Raw genomic sequence first — 27293 nt, 5'->3', positions numbered from 1 at the left:
CCTGCCTTTACAAGTCCTCACCATGAGCGTGCCCTCAAAAGGTCCAGCACAGTTTTCTGTCCTCAGGGCTTTTATTCCTGGCCTAATTCCTTACACTGTTGATTGGATAGAAAAAAACTTTCTTCCATGGGGAAAACATTTCCTCCATACACTGTATGAATCATAGCTTTTAACCTCAACAGCAGCCATTGGTCAGTACTTGGTCAATTTTTTCTTTCAACAACCATCCCCCACCTCCCACCCAACTGACAGATGTTTGACCAGAAACTGATACACCCTTTGACTCCCTGTTACCATCATGCCTTTGCTAGCCTGGGTCCAATTAAATAGAATAGTCTTTAACTTAACATACTCAGTTGACTTTTAATCTCAGGTTGAATCAAAGTGTTGTGCATTACTAAATGCACACAAACACATCAGTCTCTTATTGTGGCACTGGATTCCTTGATTCCCCGTCAAAATATTTGGAACAATTTTCATTATTTATGATGTCACCTATTGCGACAATTTCTGGAGTAAAATGATGTGCAGGTGACTAATGTGAAATAAGTAATCGATATAATAGGCCTAAACATGTGCACATAATATTTTTCATCTCTTAAATTTTCAAAATTTTAACATTCAAAACTGGTCCTTAGTTCTTGTACACACATAAACAGATAACTCTATTAAACTGCTCAATACCTTTAAGTTTTTTTTTAAGCCCCTCTAAAAGTGAAAATGCGGTGAAATTTGATAGGTTGACCACAAATCAGGATGTCAACGAGGACATGTGTGCATTTTATTTGCTCAGCCAATTCCTCAGACATGTGCAGAGCACAGTAAATCTGTGTGCAAAGCTTGGGTAACCAGAACAGGATTTACAGAACAGAACAGAACAGAAATTGTAAACACTGCCATTTAACAATCACAACAGTATTTTGACCAGTTGCTGTAGAATGCTGACCTACAGTAGATCATCTATGATTTTATGGAATATTTCAAGTAATCTCCCTGTCACACTAAGAGGAACCAAGTGAAATTTCATGATTAGCAGTGTTTTGCATTCAACCATTTGGTACGTGAAAGAGCAACTTTCAGCGTAATTTATCCACGCTTATGGATTTTGGAGACAAAACTACATTAGTTGGATTGGCCAACTTCAGGGTTTCACAAAAAGTATAATGTTAGCAGTCAACACAGAATACTGGCTTCAGGATATGCTTGAATAAACATCTAGCAAACATGAGAAAAGGTTGAAGAATTACAGCACAACTTCATGTCAATTTTCACAATCGCCATTTTTCTAGTACCGATCATACAACAGGGCGATTATTTCACAAAAACTACAGGGGTTTTATACAGTACATTGCATATGCAATGTCTTTTAACAACCAAAACTAAACAGCGCTGTGATTCGGGCATTGTGATTCCACAGTTATATTCAAGAACAAACATCTATTTCACAGACTGCTGGCTTCTATCCATCACGGAATACACAGACATTTCACTCTCACTAAGATAATCAACAAGAAATGTGTACAGGTATGTAATGAGACTTTCACAAAATCTTTCATTTGGTAAATTGCACTTGTTCAAATACAGTGTTCTATCATGGAATTGATAATCTACCAATTATACTTTGGAAAAACCTTGAGGTTGTATTTCATCTGCATAGGAAGCATCGGCATGAACTACCAGTTCACATTTCACATGTTAACTTTTACACAATACAATAACCTCACCTGGATTTCTTTAATTATGTTTGATTGGTGTTCTACGTCAAACTCAAAAGTACTTCACTTATACCAGCAGCCAGCATTATGGTGTGAGGAAACCAGGTAGAGTCTGGGGGAAGCCATGGCCATCAGCAGGTTGTTGGCAGACCTTCCCATGTACGTGTGGAGATGACACCAGAATGATCTGGACTTGAACTCACAGCAAACGCAATGTCGAGAGGCTTCCATGTGTCTGCACAGCAGACACCTGTGAACCACAACATCACTTGAGTAGATTACTACTTGATATTGAGTGTATAAGCTGTCACGCCTGTACTGTGGAGTTAACTTGCAGGCGATGCACATTTCAAATGGTGTTTATATGGTTGGCAAGTGGATTGTCTGGTGCACTAGAAAAATCTTTACTGTCATGTGGGTCATGTAGACATTGGCACGGATGTTACCAGTTGTAGGAAATTGCTATACTCTGTCCCATGCCACAAAAACATATTATGATGAGAGAAGTAATAACCCTTTGGGTGCTCTGTGCAATGTGGTACGAATACCACTCATCCACAGGACAAACAAATTCTGGTATCTGATTGGCCTGCAGCTGTCACATGACTCAATTGCTGATCAGATGACTTTTTCTGTCCCGTCGGGTTTCTCGCTCAGACCTGCCTCTTGACCTTGATCGTGACCTCGGCCTACAAAATTCAAACAAAAAACAATGAAACCATGCATGTAGTGTCAATGTTTAGCTTTACCAACTTCAAACAAAATAATCCTTCACCCTCATTTGATATGCATGGTACATGCAGTCTAGGTCACGTGACTTATGCTTTAATGTCATGCGAATAATTTGCTTTTAATACATGTTTTATTTGCGGTCTTAAAACTATTTTGCTTTAACAATGTGGTCAGGATTCTTCGTGGAGGAGATGGGCACAGCTGACTTGTGGAAACAACTACACCTTAATTGCCACATACATTTATCCTGATGTAAGACCAGGTAGACGAATTCGCACATAACCTTATTCGCCTTGATTTCTGTTAGATCCCATTAGACAACTTGGCCAGCAAACACAACCAGATAAGGAAACATTCGGTTTCATGTTACATGACATATCATGAAAGTATGAATTCATACCACGGGTAAAATGGAGAACTGTTAAAGTTCTTCTTGTATTACCAAACTAATTATTCTATTGGTATCTGTATTCTCAATATGTTCGTGTGTGTCGGGACTCTAGGTGACACAGAATTAAGCCCTGCTCCTTTCAGAGTACCTGGTGCCGATTCCACAAAGCCATTTGTGATTCAACACAAAATCTGAGTTCAAACCTTATTTTGGGGGTTAGAGAATTTAAATTTTTTAATAATTATTAGGGCAAATGTGTCAAATCCCAATGCTAGAAATTATGCATTCTGACAAGGTTTTTCGATTTTGACTTAAGTCAGAAATGGCTTGATGGTATCAGACCCTGACATGTTTCCACAAGACACTGTACACCAGTGACATCTCAACACTTTGGGGGCAAACCTATATGCTCTAACTTTATACTTAAGAAATACTGGCTTCATTCACCGTGTACACGCTGTGATAATTGCACTAAAAAGGTAGTGCCCATTGTTTTGGATGAGGCCACATGGATACTTCCTTTTTCTATTCTAACATATCACCCTTCCTTTTTCTATTCTAACACATGATCCATTCAAATGTATTTTACACTAATTTTCAGTATTTACTCCTTTTTGATATAAATTCACCCCTCTGTTTTGATTACACTTCTCTTGCGCCAATCACTCCATGGAAGAGTCCACTTTAAAGATCTACAGGGTCCTTCTGTTGAGAACCAATGAGAATGCCGCATTTCGAATGTGATATGTCCACGCTAGTTGTTGGATGAGTTTCAGACATTCCGAAAGTAAGTTTTCGCGCGAAGATTTCAGTCAAGAGTGCTGAGATGTGGAAAGAAAACTAAGAAAAAATCGACAGATGGCAATCATGAACGGGATATTTAGTTAACAAGGTAACAAGCGCTATGCAAGAAACCACGGCAATCAGCAGTAATGAATGCACTTGGTAAACTGTCTACACGTAGGCTGGTTACCAGCTACGGACTCTCGGCTAGCTCAATTGCTTTGTGTCGTCAATGACAACATGCACCCTTGGATGAAGGTCTGCAGGCTTGGATATTTCTGACACTTGCTTGCCCCTGTCACCAGATATTAGCACACCTAATGTGCAATGGAAACATCGCCAAAATATTTAGGATCTTTATGTGAGCGCTGGAAAAGACTTTGTTATTTTCACATAAAATGATGAAGACTGGATGTTTTCGACAAGACAAATTTAAAAATTTTGTAAAAATTTGGATGGAAAATTAAAATAAATAAATTAACATGAGTAAATAGAATTTTGCCTTTGCTTTTTGTTGTATATACTTCATAGTTGCAAAGTGTACACAGACCTATACCCCTGTAGTGGGAACAACCCTGCTGAATGCTATCATGTTACTCTTCCATAGCAGTATTGGGTCAAGTGAAAAAACATTAACCGCATATACAGTCCGATATATGCAGTCGATGTCTCTATTCTCTGTGTAGTACGCATTTGGCAGATGTGTTAGAATAATACATTTATTTCACAGGACTAAATTGTAACTGTTAGAGGTTTCCTTTGAGGGAAACCTAAGAAGGGTTATGGCCCAATGAACACTCAGTGAAATAATGATATAAACAAATCTTTCCATTAGCTAACTGCTAACTCTTTCACCTGTGATATCAGAAACTAATGCGACAGTGGCTTCTTGATGAATATATCTTGACAGAAACACTAATACAGGTGTCGTCTTCAGAGTGTCTAGATTGGCAGAATGGCCTTTCAGCAGATTTATCCCAGAGAACCGTGATTGTACTGTAGGCATTTCTGTGGATCCAACCATGTCACTCACTTCAAGGTACATTCTTTGAAGACTACCCTGTAAATCTGAGCATGATACATGCTGCTTTTTGTATCCAGGTAAGATCTGCTGACCATCAGGGGAAATAACTCTGCAGATTATCCGCTCTAACAGGTTCTTCTGTTGACATCCTTTATCTGATAATGCCTGTAAAAGTATGATCAGTTGAACAGGATTTGGCCAGATTAGTTTTAACAGCTCCTGGAGACAACTGTTCCAGCTGGTGAAGCACCTTAAGCTATTGTAAGGAGCTAACTAAAGCCGCAAGATAAATTATTCAATATTTTATGGATTGCTTTTCTCGCTCTAGGTTTTATCTTGAAGTATTTTCTTGAAAGGAGAGAACAAACTGGTGAGAGAAGACATAGTGACTTGGCCTTGTGATGGTGAGTGAGAGGACCAGATGTAACCAACTCTTTCTCCAAACACGTTTTTACCCAATTTTCTTCAGGCAATTGTGGCGAGATTTTCTGCCCATGGCCCAATGCTGGGTCAGAAATCACAGCCGCGGCTTAAATGGGTTACAGCCATCGGAACAAGGAAAATAACGAAGGGGAATAACCAGATATCTAAAAGTCCTGCTGCACAAAAAAAAAAAAACTTCCTTCCCGTAAAACGCATTATGAAATGTAGTTTGGACAAGTCGTAGTGTAGCTAATAGAATCTGAGGCAATCCCCTAGGACAGGCATTAGTTGAATCGAGTTGGGAGCCGGCCAAGGTTGTAAGACTGACGCACTGCCCACAATCAATTTTCATTATAACCAGCTTTACATTTTTTTCCATTGTGCTGAAGTGTAATATAGGGACAACATCACAGCACGGACCCTACTTGGCCAGCATCCCCTGTGGTCAGAGAGAAGATCTTTATCTCGACCAGGCAGAATAACCCCTTCAATACGGAAACAAATACATGAGATAAACTACTTTAGCAAATGAAATCGTCATGTCAGCCCAACTCTCAACAGAAAGCAACACAGAGGAGGTCACCATCCAAAAAAACAATAGAGGTTGTAATGCCTAGCTCAAATCCTAGATGTGCTGCTTAACGATGACCTGTGGACCACTCACTCAATCGCTGTACTTCAGACTCGCTGCAGAAACACCGCCGATTCACAAAGTACATGGCCATGCCTCTGAACACAATGCCAGAATTTTATTCTATGATCAAGCATGCCAAAAAAACTCCCAAAAAACCAAAAACCAAAAAAAAGAAAAACGACAACGGTGGCTTTGTTGGGGAATTGACACCCTGGCTCAGAGCGGCTTTACATAATGGTTGATTAAGCCACCGGGTTGGTGACCACAAATTCAGCTTCCATGGTGAAAAAAAAAAATCCTCGCTGACGGTATTGTGACTGGTGTAAAAGGCAACAAGCTGCTGCATGCAGCTGACCTGCATTCCTCAGCAGTCCAGACGTCTGCTTAATCAGCCAGCAGTCGGCAAGAAGAGAAGAGCCATCCATCACAGCTCTGCCAAAGACAAGGCGAAAGAAAAAAAACACATGCACACAGCTGCATTATCAGGTCCAAGGCAAGAGACCAACGTTCAGATAAGAAATCTCTGTGATGATTTATAGTGCAGGGAACAACGCTGAAATCAGTAGTTTCCAAAGTCAAAATTCAAGTCAAAAGACCAAAAAATAAAACCAACAAATAGGTAGCATGAAAAACAAACATGTTAGAATGGGTATGATAATGATGTTGTTGCCCATTTCAACTCATGTGCATTTGAGTCCTTCTGAAACCACATGTTCTGAATGCCTCCTAGCTTTTGTGTTTAATAGCTTTCAATGCTATTTCGGTCATATCATAATCATCAGTGCTTGTGGCAGGATGTTTGCCATGTCATCATCTTTCTTGTGCTGCTTAACTGAAATGTCATGCTGACAGCAGCAGATCTGTTGCCCATCCTGTCACAGTATACAAACTATAGACAGAAGAGTACTTATTCAACTTAATATTCATATCACAGCTGTGCCATCTTTTTTTCACCTTCTCTGATGATTAACATATTTTAGTTATATTAAAAAAGGTACATATATCCCAGGTGGCTCGATGAAACGAAACCATGTCAGTACTAAAAAACATAAAACATGAAAAAACATCTTCAGGCCTATCACTTTCATCCCTTGACAGATCATAGTATGTACCTGAACTGACAAGCTGTAAAAGTAGTTCAGAATGACTCCTTTTCCTGCTAAACTCGAAAACCTGAAACCCCTAGATATACATGTAAGGAGCATCAACTACGGTTAGCACAATGATGCATAATTCAGCAAAGGGATAAGAATAATTCTGCCTGTCATAAATAATGTAAGGGCCATGATCACTGTACAGGTCCTGATTGATCAGGCTGATCAAGCTGATCAGTGACCTAATGTCTACACAACAAAACCACCAGTACCTTCACTTCCAGCCATGACAAATACAAGCTCTAACGGGAGAATTAAAACTGCATACGGCAAAATGAGATCGGATATTAATTGATGAGCTGACTAATAATGAGAACAATGGCCAAGCTGCTAAAAACGATACCAGAAATCACTTCACACCATACAGGATTCTATACCCAAAAGGTTCATTTGATCGGTTATGTGATTGATGGAGGTGTGGGGTCACTTCATTCCCAAGTTACGCATGGGTTTATGCTGAACTGCTTTGTACACTCAGGGCCCTAAAGGCCCCAGGCAGGACCCCATGACCCCTAACATATATCCCCATTCCCATGAGCGTCAGGTCTGAATGAAGGAATCCAGTAATGGACATGAGTAATTCTGCTGTACAATATGATGATACAAGGTAGATCAAGGCCTCATCTATTTCTCTCTCATTGATCACCCACAAAGTAAGCCCACAGACACCCTTGCCATCATGCTCTGAATTACAGGATGAGTGATGATATGTTTGATTGATCACATGAAACACACATCACATCCACATGAATTTAAATGTACAAATCCTTGGAGAATGATTGGTAATTCTACTCGGGTGAAAAAAGGGCCGTATAGAGAAGTACGGCTGTAGGATAAAGGCCAGGCCTATTTAATACTATCTGATCTTTTGGTCAAACTCTATTATTATTATTTATACTTAATATTTAAAAACTAGAAATGATAACCTATAACTGGGGCACTTTTATCAAGATCTTACCTTAATCTCACAGTTGTGTCTTTAATCTGCTTTTTTGGCCAGAATTTATCAGCTATGAGTTATTTCTTACGATGTGTCCAATATACAGCTGTATATCACCCGAGAATATCACTAATTCAGTTACTTTAAGATGTGAGGGACAAAAATGAAATGTCACTGCAAGTATTAATATCTGACTTCAAAGACTCAGCCCAAGGGAGTTAACTACTGCACATACATTGTCTTTACAGGAGCTATCATGTTACTGCATGAACAAAGCAGTTTACTTGTTGGGTCACCAGAGCAGGATGATTGTGCGACAAAACTTACAGATGAGACGATGGGATTTTATTGTCCTTTCAGATGTTACCATGCATGGTGCAAATGCTAGTGACTTCACTAGTGACCTGATGAGTCCTTTCAGGGAGCAGGCAGCGGCCCAGCGGTTTAATCAGGGGTCTTCTCATGACTGCTCATTATTAGCAGCGATCAGGTCAGGCTATGTGGACATGCTGACTGTCTATTACATGCTGGTCTGCTCACTGATTGATTAGCGGGCTGGCCTTTACATCACACCCAACTGGCACAACACCAACACACAATCACGGACACAGGTGCACACGCGATTCGAGGAAAACCCTGCGCAACCGATCCCAATACACATCATTCACCTACTTCAACCCAAGCAGAAATGGGTGTGCCATCGTTTTATATAAAGGAAGGAAACTGATACATGCTATTTATGAGAACGATGCAAAATAAATGGGACAATGGTGTGGTAATACTACCCCACACTGACATTGGCCACTGTCACTGCTGAATGCATGCTCAAGGACTCAAGATAATCTGACCACCAATATATACTATACAAAGAAAGTAAGGGATGTTCCAAAATGTGTTGATATTTCTCAAAAATAGGACTGTACAAATGTGAATAAACAAGAAATACAGTTATTGTAATAAGTTTCTTGTCATCATAATCATCATCAGAGACCAATAATAAGCAAATGTTTTGCATGACATACATGGGAATATGCTTGGGGTGAAATCTGAATTTCACATTCAAACTCGTCAGTCAGTTTCCATATATTTCCATATATTCATCAGTTATAAACTTCCGACGAAAACTTGGTGAATTAGCTGCTTAATTCACTCTAAACAACAATACTACATATAAATAGATGTATTTGTTTATTATTTCATTTGTGTTTTATGCCGCACTCAGAAATATTCCAACTATACAATATCAGCCAGCATTATGGTGGGAGCAAACCAGGCAGACCCAAGGAAACCTAGGGAAAACCAAGACCCTCCATTCGCTGGCAGTCCTCTTCTTGAACAACCAGAAAGAAACTAGCATGAGCTGGACTTGAACTCACAGCCACTGCATTGGTGAGAACCTCATGCTAACCGCTGGGCCACAGAGGCCCAGAATAGCTCTAGTGCATTTATACAATATACTTCTTATAATCTGAATAAAGAACTGCAGCAAACATGTTATGTGTGTATTCCTGATCAACAGATGATCTGTGGATCGACTCTCATAACTTCATACAACTTCCGACATGTACTGATCAGTGGTTAGACGCTTGTAACTAACTTCTGCAGCAAACATGTTACATTCATGTATGTTTTCCTGATCAATTGATGATCTCTGGTTAGATTCTTGTACATGTAACTCAGTATAACTTCTAACTGAACTGATCTGTGGCTTTTAACTATCTTGGGCAGCATACATGTTACATGCATATTCCTGGCCAACTGATGACCTGTGGTTAGACTGTCGTAACTCAGTACAACTTAACACTGTTCTGTGGCTAAACACTTGTAACTAACTTCTGCAGCAAAGATGTAACATGTGTATTCTTGATCAACTGATGATCTGTGGCTAGACACTTGTAACTAACTTCTGCAGCAAAGATGTTACATGTGTATTCTTGATCAACTGATGATCTGTGGCTAGACACTTGTAACTAACTTCTGCAGCAAAGATGTTACATGTGTATTCTTGATCAACTGATGATCTGTGGCTAGACACTTGTAACTAACTTCTGAGGAAAAGATGTTACATGTGTATTCTTGATCAACTGATGATCTGTGGCTAGACACTTGTAACTAACTTCTGCAGCAAAGATGTTACATGTGTATTCTTGATCAACTGATGATCTGTGGCTAGACACTTGTAACTAACTTCTGCAAACATGTTATTCTGATCAGTTGATGTGGGTATGCTGAAATCCCATTACAGCTAAAGTTGCAGGTCTGTATATACATATATGGTACATTTGAAATTTTGATCAACTCACTATTGGCTAGGCTTTCATACTTGATCACTGATTTTGTATTACATGTAATACCCGCTTGTCTTTTATACATTTTTTCAAGAACATGCACAAATTAGTAACCCGAGTTATAGTTACAAACTACATGTAACACCCACATGAGTTGAGTAACAATACAAAGTATGAGGTTTCCAATACTTTTATAAAAAAAGTTCATTGGGAAAATATTAATTGCCCATTGGCAAAATCTTTTCAATTCAATTGTGAGTAATTCGAACTCACAACTAGTAGTAAGAATGTTAACAACTGTACTGTTCCATTAGATAAGACTAAGATACAGAGTATGACCGATTACACAATGTACTAGTTACATGTACTCTACATATAAGTAGGAAGTAAGAGGCTACAGTAGACACAGTATAGTCAAGAAATGAGCAAGACTAATCCACAAGCCGAGCATTGATTACCAACCCAGAAAGGCCAGATACAATGTAGCCAGGAGTTGCTATTCAAAGAACATTCACAGGAGGCAGAAAAGAGAAAAAAAAAAACCCCACAAGCCAACTGAATTAATCTGACCGCCATAGATTAATTAATTGATTAGGTAATATTTCACACTACAATTCTTGAGTGGACTGAATAACCTCAGGGTATTACACAGGACTTGCCTGGCCAATGCTTCTCCACAAAACAGAGCAGAATAGACACAGAAAGATCTGAACAAAAACTGTCTGCAGCTCACAGAGGAGGTGTCAGGCAGACATATTAACTACAAAACATCTAGGGTTTTCGCTTGTTTGTAGAGAAAAGTTAAATGTAAGTGGATACCCATAGAGATTTCCTTGTCCAGTCTAGCCAGTCTAGAAGTGGAGCAAGTTTGTCGATAGTACTCAGTGACCTTCTTCCTCGTCCGCCCTTAGCAACGCCCTTCATTTCAGTGTATGTGGCTGTTGGTGTATTGTTATCATTCAATGACCTGGTCCAAACTCAACAAAGTCCTTAATATTATGCATAATTTCTCTCCTACCGATCAATACGAGGTGAATATGTCTGGCGGGCAGACATATTACGCTATTGCGCGAAGCAGCCGCCTTTATGTAAATTCCCCTTCGACCACTGCTATTACGGACTGTTCACACTTTTCCTACTACACAGGCCACTAGGTACTATTTCCCCTGTTTGACAGATTTATTGCTCTCTCCTTCTGCAAAAGTACACTGACAGACACATTCTCCCAAGCAAAGTCAATTTGTTGTAAAACAAAATGAGTCGTAACAGACGAGGACAAAATACTGCTATGTGCCTCACAAAATTAGAGAGTAAACTGTCGACTTTCACACTATTATAGACAGCTAATTTTGTTTTATACTTGTAATCAGCTAAAGGAATAAGGCTATGATTCAGAAGGTATGTATTTAAATGTCTGTATCCTGTACTTTGAATATAATGAATATTACTTCCTTTGTGGTTTGTGTCCTGGATACACTAGCACTACCCTGTATTAGAGTCATTAAGTGACAGTCTATTTGATTAGTTATATTTCTGACCCTTTTCTCACATTATAATCAAACCGAGACATACATGACATTTTCATGTCATATTTAAGGCTGATCACATTGTACAATATGGCAGGTCAAGATGAGTCATCTGGGGAATGATTTTTGCACAGGGCATGTACTGACACAGAGTGACAAGAGAGAACTTGTCACGATAGTATCACAAGTGACTACATGTCACAACACTTTCTTAATTACAGGACATTTCTGAAGAGAAAACAATTTGTAATGGCTCCAGAAATGCTTGCCGTGGACAGCTTTTTTAGAGAGGACAGAGAAGGTATACCCAGGCATGTCTGCTGTAGTCAGCTTGTACAGAAGGCATACCCAGTCACTGCTGCTGTAGTCAGCTTTTACAGGGAGGACAGATCCTGAAATATCTTCTATTGTCAGCTTGTATAGAAGGACATACCCAGTCATGTCTGCTGTAGTCAGCTTGTACAGAGAACACAGACCCAGTCATGTCTGCTGTGGTCAGCTTGTACAGACAGGACAGATCCAGAAATGTCTGCTGTAGTCCAATTTGTACAGAAGGCATACCCAGTCATGTCTGCTGTAGTCAGCTTATAGAGAGAGGAAAGACCCAGAAATACCTTCTGTAGTCAGCTTGTACAGAAGGAATACCCAGTCATGTCTGCTGTAGTCAGCTTGTACAGAGAGGACAGACCCAGAAAATGTCTGCTGTAGTCAGCTTGTACAGACAGGGACAGATCCAGAAATGTCTGCTGTAGTCAATTTGTACAGAAGGCATACCAGTCATGTCTGCTGTAGTCAGCTTATAGAGAGAGGAAAGACCCAGAAATACCTTCTGTAGTCAGCTTGTACAGAAGGCATACCCAGTCATGTCTGCTGTAGTCAGCTTGTACAGAAGGAATACCCAGTCATGTCTGCTGTAGTCAGCTTGTACAGAGAGGACAGGCCCAGAAATGTCTGTTGTAGTCAGCTTGTAGAGAGAGGACAGACCCAGAAATATCTTCTGCAGTGAGCTTGTACAGAAGGCATACCCAGTCATGTCTGCTGTAGTCAGCTTGTAAAGAGAACACAGACCCAGTCATGTCTGCTGTAGTCAGCTTGAACAGAAGGCATACCCAGTCATGTCTGCTGTGGTCAGCTTGTAGAGAGAGGACAGACCCAGGCATGTCTGCTGTAGTCAGCTTGTACAGAGAACACAGACCCAGTCATGTCTGCTGTGGTCAGCTTGTACAGACAGGACAGATCCAGAAATGTCTGCTGTAGTCAATTTGTACAGAAGGCATACCCAGTCATGTCTGCTGTAGTCAGCTTGTACAGAGAGGACAGACCCAAAAATATCTTCTGTAGTCAGCTTGTACAGATGGCATGTCAGTCATGTCTGCTGTAGTCAGCTTATACAGGGAAGACAGGTCCAGAAATGTCTGCTGTGGTCAGGTTGTACAGAGAGTAGGCAGTGAAATGTCTGCTCTAGACAGGTTGTACAAAGACTAGAGACCCAGAAATGTCTGCTAGTCAGGTTGTACAGAGGGCACAGACCCAGAAATGTCTGCTTTAGTAAGGGTACAGGGTGTTCCAGAAACCAGAAAAACCTAGAAAGCTATGACACAAATTAACTAACATATCATCACATGGAGAAAAGATGGGCATAAACATATGCAAAAATTTGTGACAAGCTGTATATGTAGGTCAGCAACAACTACCCTGAGGCATCCACTTCTAGATTTAGTGATTTAATACAGATCACATACATACACTTTTTAAAACATATCTGTCAACTCGTTCTTGCTAATCTATCAATATTCAAGGTATGCTGAATGTTCTCTTCAGCTACATGTACATCTAATAAGGGTCACTAAGATAGCAAATGAACATGCTACTTGTAAAGCACTTCACACCTTACTACTCATGTATAAACATTACACTACCACACTTTTACACTGGTAACCAGATTCTTACTAAATTTATTCTGAACAGCTTTCTATAAAACTTTGATGTACAGAAATGGGATGGCTCAACCAGTCATAAAGAATTTTCCTTTGACTTACATGAGAAAGTTCTGTACATTTGTTTGGAGCCTTTACAGCGTCATACTTTTTGCACAGGTTTTTGAACATCAGTGACACAGACACTCCTGAAAATTCAATGAGAAAGTTTTCTTTTTTTCAAGTCCATTGGCTATATAACATCACCTGATCTCAACCAGGAGTCACTGGTAAAATTTGATATTCAAATTCTCGAAATTTGTGAAAAACTGTTCAGCCCTGAAATTTAACTATTCAAATTCACGAAATTTGTGAAAAACAGTTTCATTGTAAACCGAATGAGTTACCGCTATTCTGTACCCAATTACATGTAAACTAATCAAAAGAACTTGACCATCCGAGGCAACAATACTGAAACCAAAGATATATCAAATGGCAATTCATTTTTCAGATTTTCACACAGCCATAATTTCTGGCATACACGCATAATTTACCACTCATTAAAAATGTACATAAAAATGTAGTCAATGATTTACTTAGTTATAGGTTAATGTTATCAGGAGCAACTGAACCTTTATGTGATGTTTTATACATTTTGTAAAAATTTCTAGCAGGTACAAGAATAAACTTATATATAGGCTGATGTTTACAGAGGCCTTTTGTGTTTACAAAAAAGAGTATGAGTCAACAAAGAATTTATAATGCAATGTGTCCATTATGGACTGGAGCATGTTTAAATTCTGGACTGCAGGCATCAGAGCGATAATATGTAACTTCCCAAAGCCCCCATCTGTCACAGTCTAGTGATTTACGTCGATACACCGCCCTGACCCACATCAAGGGAATTTATATGCTTAGGAGGTGAATGAGAGCAGAGGCTGTTCATGTCCGTACTTTCTGTGCCAGTACTAAATGTATAGATCCAGATCACAAATACATGGTCAACAAACTAGTTCACCATCAAATCCAACCCACAATACCATTCACTTGACTGGTGTACATCATTTACATGTAGCACTGTAAATTATGAAACAAAAAAAAAAAAAAAATACAAACTAGGGAACTGCTATCCTTTTTTGAGGCACTCTTTTGAACACTGTGTCACAGGATTCCTACACACACTATATAAAATGCTAAATGCTAAAAATTTACCTTGAAATGGGTAAAGGGAGATAACTTTCTCATTTACATTCCAAATGATCTTACCAACCTGTTTTGTCATATGTGTAGTCATATACATGTTTTTGAATCCGACTGTGCATGAAGTGTGCAATGAAGCATCAAGATAGTCACTGTGGGCAGAAAAAGTGCCAGAGACAAGAATAACCTTAACTCACATGACACAGCTCCTAAATATGGAATGAATGAATGACTGACTGACTGATTATGGCCTTGCACCACATCGGCAATATTTCAATCATATTGTGGCGAGTCCCTAAATATGGACGACATACCCTAAATGACATGTCACAAAATTTGATTTCTGCTGCTGAAACTTACAATTTCAGGTAAAATATCATACTATGTTCCAAACAAACCTCCAAACACCTTATTAAAATCAATAGGACTCTCAGAATCAGGAAAAATGGGCAAGTCATGGACAACATTTATGGTCATTTAGGGCAACCACACTTCCTCTTAGTACCCAACTTCAGGCATGATTGTTTCAGCCTGTATCGGTCAAATCAACCACAAACTGGATTTCCTTACAACAGATTGGTACAAAAATTAATTCCAAGAATCCACCACAGAATTAAACATCGTGGCTAAATATCTTTAAATCTATACTCCTCAAAATCAACATGTCCGCCACTTTAACTAAGGCTACTTTTCCTGAATTTTCCTGAAAATACGTTGCCTTAATTTTTTTTCACTTGTAGTTGGATTTCTGTTTACACTATATCAGAGATGACTTCCACTGCAATAGTGACAGCCTTGGTGTTTGCTAAATGATTAATGTGTTCAAACGAAGCACAAAATTGGACCAAAAGGCCATAATGGACACGGCTGAGGAGAAACATGAACATGTGTACGCCATATCAGGAGACATGGGAAGCAAGGGTATGCCAACGGTGCTAGATGCTAAGTGATTCAGCTAAATTAATACGCCTAAGCGAAGAGCTAATCAGCTGAAAGTGTCAAACACTTTGAACAGCCCCCTGCATTTAGACAATGACAAAGGCTTTATGCAGCAAACACATGGTGCACAGTGATGAAGAGGGGCACTGGTATGGACTTGTGGCAGGAAGGAAGGATTAATACTGTCAAACATACTTATCACATCTCATTACATTGATCTACTGCATTTTGACCTATAAACCTCACCCCTGAGAAGTGCATTTTAAAGGAAAGCAAAGGTAATAAAACATCAGTTTTGGTGCTGAAACTCACATTTTCCAATAGGATAATATCCTATCTTCTAAACAACCCTGAAGCCATCTGTCTAAGATGAATGAAAATGATAGAAAACCCCTGAAACCTGAAGAGTGGTCACAATCCTGAGAAATGCTGCTATACATAAATATGATTTTATTAGCAGGGCCTCTAACCAACACGAGAGTTTGCTCGGGGTGGATAGAAATATTTTGAAGCACGGAAGTATGCTGCTAGTCTTGCCATGTACATAGGAATCTGCCCCTTGAAGCATTAATTTTCTCTAATGATAGTTATTATTAGCCAAATTTCAGGAGGATCTTGACGCATGTTCTTTTCCCTCCCACCCTATTGTTTGACATCCTTAAATAGTGATTAGAACAAGACAGAAAAAACACGCACACACACACACTCTTGCGCAAACACAAGGAAAAAGAGTGGGAAGAAAACGACACAAGATTCTCAAAGGACAGGGGAGTCTGTTACTGTAAAGGTCAAGTTTTGCGGCTGCCAAATGCAAGACGACGAATGGAAAAAAAAACTCATTCCCAGTAAAACAATTAGGTACAATGTATTTCCTGTCTTCCCTCTTCTGTGCAGATGTCTTGTCAGTACTGTGTTACGTGTCCAAACGAGGAAGTAGATTTAACAGAATTAACCCAACCCCTCCCTTAAAATGGCCTCTGCTTCAGTAGTCACAGAGTGATGGACTGCAGCAGATTGTACACAGACGTAACTAGTTACACAACTGGGGTCAGGGGCTTAAGCGGGGGACTTTCTTCCCCGACAATAACATTAGGTGTGACTTCTCCCTCACAGCATCACAGATAACCCTTTACCCACTGGTAATGCTTTGTCTACATAATTATTCATCATGACTGTGAATATGAAAACGTGAATGATTAGAGTTAAATGCCACAATGTTAAACATAGTATGTCATACATATTGTGGGCGAAGAGATGTCAGAACTATGACATACCCTAAATTTCGTCTATGACTAACTTTCCCACTTTTCCTGATTGTGAGAGTTCTATTGATTTTAGAAAGGTGTTTTCAGGTTTGCTGGGAACATGGGATGATATTCTAATGGAAATTGTAAGTTTCAGCACCAAAAATAATATTTTTGACATTTATATGCCTCTAAAAATGCACTTTTGTGGGCGAAATTTTAGGTCATTTGGGGTACTCACAGTACAGTGATTGTTCATGTAAACTACAAGCACACTGCGAACCCACTTTATGAAATTTGGGCTGTTTGGCCCCTATTACAAAATTTCATGAGAAGTACAGAAACACTTTGAAACATGTGATTAAGAGATGTACATTTGAAAATGTCAGCGATCTGGATAAACATGGGGTCTACTTCAAGATGTAACTATAGGGAAGAAGATGGATTTAAACTTGCACCATCAGGCTTTATTTTGTCCATAGGGAAACACATATGAATTCCCTACTGCTCAACCCACGAATGAAGCATGTTATTCAGAGGTGAAAAAAAAAAGAACATTATCAATCATACATGTGAATGCATTTATTTATTTGAGTGGCATTTCTGGTCATACTTAATATTCAAATGAGTGGACACTTTCTAATACAATGTGAGGACTATTCCTAACAATGGTCAGTTCCACGTGCTATATACATGCTATCATTTAATCCCCTATCAGAGCCCCGAGTATCCATGCGTCTCCAGCCACGCAGTCTAACAACACAGCACAGCTGCACTATACTGCAGCTAGGTGAAATGTACAGGATAAAAACACCCGGCCTCCTCCAGCCAGTGCAAGTCATCAGTGCCACGTCTATTACATGTCTATTTCCACTGAGTGATTTTCACCACAGTTCGCCAGGCTGTCTGTGCGCGTACAGCCCTGTAGTTGTCTGCCTAGCCCTTCTGGCTACAGGTCAGCCAAACCCAGCCTAAGCACATCACCAGTTGCTGCTGTTTTTTTTCCCTCCTGGTCTTTTTTTTTGTATCTTCCCCACTTGCCTAATCTTCTACGTAACACTGCCAGCTTATGCATTTTTCATTACACTTCTTCCAGCCTGGCCTCCCCAGGTCTACTTTACAGTCCCCCGGTACATGAATTCGCATATGAAATCTTTACCTAAAAAACAGCTCTTGGCTCTTTAAACTTCACAATTCACATGTTCTTCAAAATGTTGATAATAAATTCATGGAGAGGTTGACTAACTGATTGTGGTAAATACAATTACGGTTAAATCGTCTGGACGTAAATGAACCACATGAAATGGAGGGGTTTTAACTCTTCAGTCAATCTAGTGGTATATAAAAACCACAACACACACACAAAAATCCTGTCAATAGCACTGAAGCTGCATTCATCACACAAGACATTAAAGTCCAGATGACAGCTGCATGCATTTCAAATGAAGGTAAGAGACTTACAAATCATACATGAGTGACGACCAAATCTTCAATGATCAAAAGTTTACTTGAAACAAATATTCTATGAGTCAGAAAGTTATTGTGCAAATGCAGTGAAATACCTCGTATTAAGACTAACACATATGGACACTTTAATAACGTTTTTGATATGTCTAATTTGTCAATTAATGAAATGCTATTGGGGAAAAGACGGTATTCTGACAATCATTTTATAATGGAGATACCTGTTTTACTTCAAAGTAATGCTGCAAAATTAGTTAAAATTTATGAAATTGGCTACAAAGAAATGTTTTCGCATACAAAGTTGAGTATTTCACCTGAAGTTTAGCACTTTAAACTGCAGTGGTCTCACAGCTGTGTTTTGCCTAATACTATAGTCTTTATAGCTGTATGCATTGGACACCTGCATTGTTTTGCAGCTACATGTATATAAGCCTATGTATTCTTTACTGTACATATTTCCTGTGTGGGGCCTCCATGACTCACTTGGTTAGCGCACTAGATGCGTAATAAACCAGGAGCCTCTCACCAATGCGGTCGCTGTGAGTTCAAGTCCAACTTATGCTGACTTCCTCTCTGGCCATACGTGGTAAGGTCTTTCAGCAACCTGCGCATGATTGTGCGTTTCCCCGGGGCTCTGCCCGCTTTCCTCCCACCATAATGCTGGCTGTCGTCGTATAAGTGAAATATTCTTGAGTACGGCGTAAAACACCAATCAAATAAATAAATAAATAAATAAATTTCCTGATAATGGCACCCACATAGTGACCGAAATATGGACTAATAACATGACTTCAATAACATTCAGAGTTACTTTCTTTCTATTTTTAGCACTTTCCAAGTGACACAATTTGCTGGATTCTGACAAATTCATCCACCTAAATAGGCCACTTAGAGTTTTCTGGTTAACTAATTTCCAATCAGAAAAAAACCTAAGTGTTAGCATCAAATTAGCATCATTTCAAGGCCATTCTGTCATTCCCTTTTAGCCAGCACAGAAACAGTTGATCTGTCAAAAGTCCTGTAAGGAAGCAAAGCTGTCCAAATCAGTTACCATAATCTGCCCACATATGTTTGAATCCATGCTTCAGCAATGGCGTGCACATTCCTGGAGAAAGTGTTGATCTAAGATGCAGAAACAACTAGCATACCTCTAAGCAAGATAATCAAACCAAAACATTCCTATTTGTTAGTGTTTCCAGGTATTATTAAAGAACAGGTCTAATTTTATTTATTTATTTATTTATTTGATTGGTGTTTTACACCGTCCTCAAGAATATTTCACTTGTATGACGGCGGCCAACATTATGGTGGGAGGAAACCGGGCAGAGCCCAGGGGAAACCCACGACCATCCGCATTTTGCTGACAGACCTTCCCACGTCAAACGGAGAGGAAGCCGGCATGAGCTGAACTTGAACTAACTTTTCCAGTTTTTTTTCTGACAATTTTTTCAGTCACATGATGATGAGTCATCATTAGGTGTGTGTGCGTGCACATATTACACTGTCTTTTCTTGTGGCAGGACGAGTGCTACCACCACTGAAGTATCATGCCAAAGACACTAGATATGACACCGTACCCAGTCACATTATACTAACACCAAGCCAAGCAATCCTGCTTTTTAGCTCTAGCCTCTCAGTGCTGAGCGCCAAGTGAGGTGGCTTAGGTAAATGCATAGCTATACCTGTATAGAGCAAACAAGATATTAATTCGAAAATTTTATTCACTTAGTTGTTTTAAATTAGAATCTGTCTTCAAACATGTGCAACAACAACTTTGCCTACATTTAGAATTTTTGATTTTAATTGTTTAATTGATGCTTACATGTAACTGCTGGTTTATGGTTGAGGCAAACTGGCGCGAGAGGACTAAACCGTGGCCCTTTGGCAGGTATGTGACAAACCTTCTGATCTGAGTGAGTCAGTAAGTGCTTAGGGTTTAACGTCCTATTTAAACATTTTTCAGTCATATGACGACGAGGGAGTCCTTAGAGCCTTCTGATTTGATTAATTTATTTATTTATTTGATTGTTGTTTTACGCTGTACTCAGGGATATTTCGCTTTTACGACGGCAGCCAGCATTATGGAGGAAGGAAACCGGGCATAGCCCAGGGGAAACCCACGACCATCCGCAGGTTGCGAGCAGATCTCGCGTCCGCCGAGGAGGAAGCCAGCTTGAGCTGGACTTGAACTCACAGCGACCGCACAGATGTGAGGCTTTTTGGTTATTACAATGTTGTATTAACATTTAATAGAATTACATGTACATGTATGTGATGTGACCTATGTAATATGATCATAATGTTATCAGCGAAATTAACTGAAAATGAAAAATGCATAACAATTAGACTGAGCTTGTGTACATAATTTTCACTTTAACTTGCTGCGATATGGTAAGCAGTCACATGTATAGGGTGGATAATGACGATTCTAACTGCAATAAAACACACTACTTACGTGGTTTTACTTAATGTTATACTCACATCTCAGTTCTGATAGCTGCCATATTAAAGGCGAAGTTCGTTAACAGCAAAAACTTTTCCTCATTGTGATGACATTTAGCAAGATAAAAAAGAAAAGTAATGACATTATCATACATAAATTTCCAGTTAATGTCCCCTTGTGGACAATAACAACTGTGTAAAACATGATCTCTGGTATTTCCTTTTCTCCTGAGTATCATTCATGCTGTACCTGTATTTCGTTACTTTATAAGTCACTAGTAACAGAAACAATGGAATCTCTGTGAATGAAGGCCAGTAAGAAGTCAGTACTAGTACTAGTTTTCTTCCTACAAAACTACAACATGTTTGTGGACAGCACTTTTCCAGTATGTGGGAGTCCTCACACCTTTACAAGGTTAGTATGATAGCACTGCAGAAGAAATAAAGAACAAAAATAGCCAGGTCAGCCTTGGTCATTCTCCCATTTTCAAAGGCTGCTGTATAATTCACACCTTCTCAATGACTGCTTGGCACAGGTTCGCCGCTGAACATTGCAACACAGAATATGAGGTCACACTTAATGGGCTGATTTGAACATAAATAAATGTAGACCAGCTACCTGTACTCATACAATGATAATACAGTCGGCTGGTACAATGTTAATATAGACTTCAAGGATCCCAAACTCCAAATCTTGGACATAAGAAAGTTGTCTGATGCACCATTTAACACAACAGTCCCCTGCAAAAGCCAGCTACATTTTAAAGAGTTACAGAATTAGAACAAGAAAAAATGAAGTTAAATGATGGGATGCATTGCTAACATAGGTACCTTGCAAAATCTTAGTACAGGGTGTATATGGTTCAAGTTTTACATGTGTATCAGAAAACAGACACTACTGCTGGTAGACTGTGCTGTGAACAAATGGTCCCTGCAAAACATGGTTGGCATGTTGCAATAATACCAGAAAACATTGAAGCATGAAATCTACATGTACTTGTAACATGCAATGTGTACATGTAAATGGCTCCTTTATGACATGGAGTGCTGAGGATGTAGAATTTAACATGAGCTAAGATATACCATGATGGAAGGTATCCCATAACAATCGCATTAACTATTACAAGTTATATTATTTATTTATTTATTTATTTGATTGGTGTTTTACGCCATACTCAAGAATATTTCACTTATATGACGGCGACAAGTTATATTAAGTGTAGGATGAAGGCGTGAAACTTCCGACAGTCTTGACCAATGGAAAAAAAAAAATACCAGATACACTCTCCACATATACTGAATAGTGGAGAAATTAAGCATAGGCTTCAATACAAATCATGTACACCTACTTTTTTATAATTACTTTTAATAAATATTTATTTTTGTTCACACAATAAAAAATTCAAGCCCATGACGATTCTCCTTTCAGCTCTCTACAAGTTTCAACAAGCCCACGACTAGATAATATTTCCTGGATTCTCCTTTCAGCTCTCTACAAGTTTCAACAAACCCATAACTGGATAATATTTCCTGGATTCTCCCTTCAGCTCTCTACAAGTTTCAACAAACCCATGACTGGATAGTATTTCCTGGATTCTCCCTACAAGTTTCAACAAGGCCATGACTGGATAATATTTCCTGGATTCTCCCTTCAGCTCTCTACAAGTTTCAACAAACCCATGACTGGATAATATTTCCTGGATTCTCCCTTCAGCTCTCTACAAGTTTCAACAAACCCATGACTGGATAATATTTCCTGGATTCTCCCTTCAGCTCTCTACAAGTTTCAACAAACCCATGACTGGATAGTATTTCCTGGATTCTCCCTACAAGTTTCAACAAGGCCATGACTAGATAATATTTCCTGGATTCTCCTTTCAGCTCTCTACAAGTTTCAACAAACCAATGACTGGATAATATTTCCTGGATTCTCCCTTCAGCTCTCTACAAGTTTCAACAAACCCATGACTGGATAATATTTCCTGGATTCTCCCTTCAGCTCTCTACAAGTTTCAACAAACCCATGACTGGATAGTATTTCCTGGATTCTCCCCTCAGCTCTCTACACCTTTCAACAAGGCTTTACCCTAACATCAAGAAAGTCCACTGAAAGTTCACACCATATAGACACCCATAACATTAGGTCGCAAACTTACTTGTACTTGATGATGTAAACCATGTTCATGAAATTCGATATGGGTTTACTCGGAAACATGGCCACAAAAGTTTTAGCATGTGAGTCACCCTGATCTTTGAACTCAGTATGACCAGCATGAAACAAATTCCTCAGGTTTATACATCACATATGAAATATCACAATCAGAGTCCTTGAGGTAGTGGAGTAATTCCCACTACAAAACACAGCGGTGGATACAACCCGACAAAAGCTATAGCAAAAGATAGCAACCTCATAAGCTGGATAGCTGTGTCCAGTGTGCATGATCAAAATTTCATCGCTGCAGGACAAACAAATCTATGTGACCCTTTGCAAGTATTATGATCCTTGGCAGTTACAGATAGTTCAGCAAAATCTGTGTATTTTATTTCACTTGTTGAGACATTAGAGACTTAGAGATTCAGCGACAAATTCAAGTGGAAAATTTAGAAAAATACATTTTAAGAAATTGGATTGGAATTGAATTCTGCGCTATCGCCGAAGACTGTAATGTTGTACCATAGGCGTACATGATCATGTACTTTTGGTTATCCCACATAACAAGTGACGAATATGCGTACAGCGGCACCTCTGGAAACAGCCATCTGTCTTATTTTGCACATGCTTAATTATCAACAGGTGCCCTAAAGACTACAAACGTTCACCTTACAATCACTCCCATGTTCTCTGACACTGTGATCAAACTCTGGAAAACTGGGCAAATAAATTAAATCAAAGCTGTAGCACTATCAAAATTTTAGGAACATTTCACTGGTCTTGGATGAGTTTTGGCGATGCAGTGTCTGAGTACAGTAGTTGTGCTGACCCTTGTACGGTAACACATGAATTTCTCCTTACCCTGAAACTTAACCTTTTTTTTTTTCTTTTAACCTTCCAAGCACTGTGAAAAAAAAAGCCATACATACACGCCTAGACATACACGTAGCATACTGACTGAGAAACCATCAAGCAGAGTGTACACGTAAAAGAAACATATACGGTTTACCTTCGTTTGTATTTGGGTGATGGCGATCGACCCTTAACTTTCCTCCTATCCTCCTGGGAGGAGCTATCTGAGCTGTCACTGTCACTACTGTGTCGCTGGCGCATGTTTCCAGATGCACGGTCGCGTTCTCTCTCAAGATGTCGACGCTCACGCTCCTTCCTGCGGATCTCCAGCATGCGTGTTCTTAATTCTTCTTCTCTGTCCTTAAAAATCACAAAATCAACAAAATAGAAATGTATCCTCCATCTGCACAAAAACTGAAAAAAACTTTCCCACAGGTAGTTTTAAGCACTCTATTTGTCAAAACCGGGCCAAATAAATGTTTCATGAAAGCAAGAAACTTGAATAAAACCCAAAAAAACAAGAAATTCAGAGAAATCTAAAAATTCTCAAATGTCAGACTTGACCCTGCGGCTCATGTGCTTTGAGGTTTTAATTGTGCACCTCACCACAGCGCCACAAGCAATGAGAAGGGGTGAATTTACAAATTCCCTGTCCGTGAAGTTGATGGACGAACTGATCCACACAGTGTCATGTGACATAGTCACTCAGTTCAAAACAACAAATGACATTAAAATTGCTTTTCGATCAACAAAATAAATACCAGTAAATGACATTGCTCTGGTAGGATATGATCCTAACTTACAAATAAACCTTGAAACACCTCTTCACAGTGCAATGAAATATTTAGTCATGAACCAAAATTTACCATACCTTCTATGAAATGTGAACACGCAAACACTCACATATACTTGTATATACTTTTATTGGTAATTTTCACCAAAAGATGTAATACAACAATTTAGTACTATTTATAATGCTCAATCATCAAAGAGCTAGTGTGACACAGTCTGGATGAAAAATATATGGGTTGCTGATGAACTAAATATCTACTGTCCAAATATATCTGCAATTTTAAGGAAAAAATTCACAATCTGAAACATTATTCCAGGGCCATGGTGAATATTCCAGGACCACAGAATTTGTACTGTACAAGAAGCATACCGCAAGAAGAACATGAATGAGGGGAGACAACTCTTACTAACTTATGTGAAGCTACTCTTACTGTGTTCTCCCTTTGGAAGGCAAAAGGCTCGTGTCTAGAAAGATTTTATGTCAAAGCTCAAACTACTTTTTCATGCCTTGATGTGAAGTAAGTCCATTTTGAAAATATTTTCTGAAGTCAACAAAAAACCAAAGCGTGAGGAAATATTCTTGAGAATGTGTTGACCAAATCTATGAGTTCTACGTACCATTCTTTCCTGTTCCATTTTTGCCGTCCTCACGTGTTCAGCCTTTTTGTCTGCTTTGTCTGTGGTCAGAGGAAAAACATTTCATAATTATCACATAAAATCCATTATTGCGTAACATCTAACACACACTGGAGGTGAACTCCTCAGATTTCTTAACATGTGAACATTTGAAATGCTACCTCCTCTCCAATAGCATGTAGGTGTGAAGAAATATCAAATCGTCCAGTCGTCCAGTCAAAATCTTGCTTTCATAATCTGGGAAGTGAATACTGCTTTTCAACTCATCTGTGAATTGATACAACAAGTTTGATTTGTAGAAAAACAAAACAAAAGATCTCTTCAACACTGAGGACTGCACCCAAAGAATGGTCAGTGAACGCACCATGGATTTGTGTTTCTACAGATCTAGGATAGGTCAGTACAGGGAGCTGTCACTAAATCTAATACTGGTTTGACTCATTTGCATAAAATCTTACTAATGGTACTAGATGTACTGCTATGTAGCGCACCAATGAGTGGAGAGTGGGAAGCAGGAAGTGTTGGCCATGTCTAGGTGTTTTTGCTTAAATAAGTAAATGGCATTTAATTGGCTAGAATCAGAAAGACTGCTGAGCATGCTTACATGCACGCCGTTTCTTAGTTTATTTGATTATTTCACACCGTTATAAAATGTAACTGAAAGTAGCCTCACTAGCAGCATACTTATAATAGTGTAAAATCAAACTGAGACAACCTTATGCTGTCCTTAAGAACATTTCACTTATATGATGGAGGTCAGCTTTTTGTGGGAGGAAAACGGGAGCGCCTGCAGGAAACCCACGACCATCTGCAGGTTGCTGCAAGACCTTAGCATGTACAACTGGAGAGGTAGCCAGCATGAGCTGGACTCACTGGTCATGGAAGTCCCCTTTACAGTACAACAGAATGCCAATGTTGACATGATTGTTGATGAGTATGTCAACATTTGTCAACATTTAACCAGTGTAAAGCCAAGATGACTGACATATAGCATGATGCTGGCTTCATATGTACAATTCTTGTATCATGGAAAATCAAGTTGAAATCTAAATAAAGTGTGAGCATTAATGTCTTGAAATAGATGCATGAAGATTATATACTTTCTTATACGTAAACCGCATCAGGCAGCTGCAACTGTTGAGGACAGAAAATGTGTATCTGCAGGAAGGAATTGTACTGATGTGGGTATCTATGGTTACACTACTGCACTTTAAGCTCATGTTTAACACGACAGCACATGCAATGCTTGCTTTACATCCCTGCCGCAACTAAACTAGTTTAGCACTTCCACCCCGTACACGTGCATGTAGGTTTGTTAAGGTTAAATGTTTGTAACCCCGCCACTAATGATCTTACAGGACCTATACTCAACATCTATCTTAAAACTGCCTTTTGTGTATGCTGAAATCATGCTATGCACGTGATTTAGGGCCATTTTCTACAGCAATTTTAGTCATGGAATACATTTCAGCTCCCAAATTGTTGGGTGTGCAAACTAATAAAGCTGTATTAAAACTAACAAGTACATTGAACAAAAATAACATTGTTTAGTTTTCATAAAAATGTCCGTCATTCACAGGTTTAAAAACCTCCCAGAATGCACATTTGGAGATGCATTTCATGAAATCTGCAAGGTCATAATCTCACCGATAAAGTTTGGGTTCAGATACGGCCCTGCATCTACTTCTGTTAAAAGTGAAAGCATACGTGTCAAGTGTTAGTGGAAACAAAGGTTAAGAAGAGTTTTAGTGTTTTTCTGACGATGGGCCTGGCATGAAATATTTCTGTCAAAAAAATTGCTAGTAGTGGCTGTGATGTAATGTAAGTTCAGAGAGCTGTGCAAGTGCTGTTATGTGTAGTATCCTTTGAGCCGTTGAGCAGATCCCAAAGGGGAAGTAATCCATGACAGCTTGTCATAGTTCATGTCAGCAACAAGCCATGCCAATTCCACTGTATGTTCTAATGGTACTCACACTGTCTGTTCAGAGCAGCTTGCATCTTCTTCCTCAGACGCTCCTGTGGTCTGGTTAAAGAACTTTTCTGTCA

The 27293-nt window shown here is 39.2% G+C and overlaps 1 protein-coding gene across 2 annotated transcripts in view; it reads right to left on the bottom strand.

The window, feature by feature from the left end:
• Positions 1–247: 247 nt before the first annotated feature.
• The window catches only part of LOC135467269 (CLK4-associating serine/arginine rich protein-like), a 44975-nt gene continuing 17929 nt past the window's right edge, over positions 248–27293 (bottom strand). Inside the window, exons 16-19 of one of the 2 annotated variants that reach the window (XM_064745035.1) lie at positions 27221–27287; positions 25230–25288; positions 23977–24179; positions 248–2404 (exon numbers count right to left, since the gene is read on the bottom strand). In XM_064745035.1, coding sequence (XP_064601105.1) covers positions 2323–2404; positions 23977–24179; positions 25230–25288; positions 27221–27287 — 411 coding nt within the window. In that variant the 3' untranslated portion in view covers positions 248–2322. Of the gene's footprint in view, positions 2405–23976; positions 24180–25229; positions 25289–27220; positions 27288–27293 lie in introns of those variants that run through there. The other variant, XM_064745036.1, reaches the window with a different exon arrangement.

The sequence above is a fragment of the Liolophura sinensis genome, chromosome 6 (assembly GCF_032854445.1).
Source record: "Liolophura sinensis isolate JHLJ2023 chromosome 6, CUHK_Ljap_v2, whole genome shotgun sequence".
Classification (NCBI taxonomy): Eukaryota; Metazoa; Mollusca; class Polyplacophora; order Chitonida; family Chitonidae; genus Liolophura; species Liolophura sinensis.
This window is presented reverse-complemented; position numbering and strand designations above follow the sequence as displayed.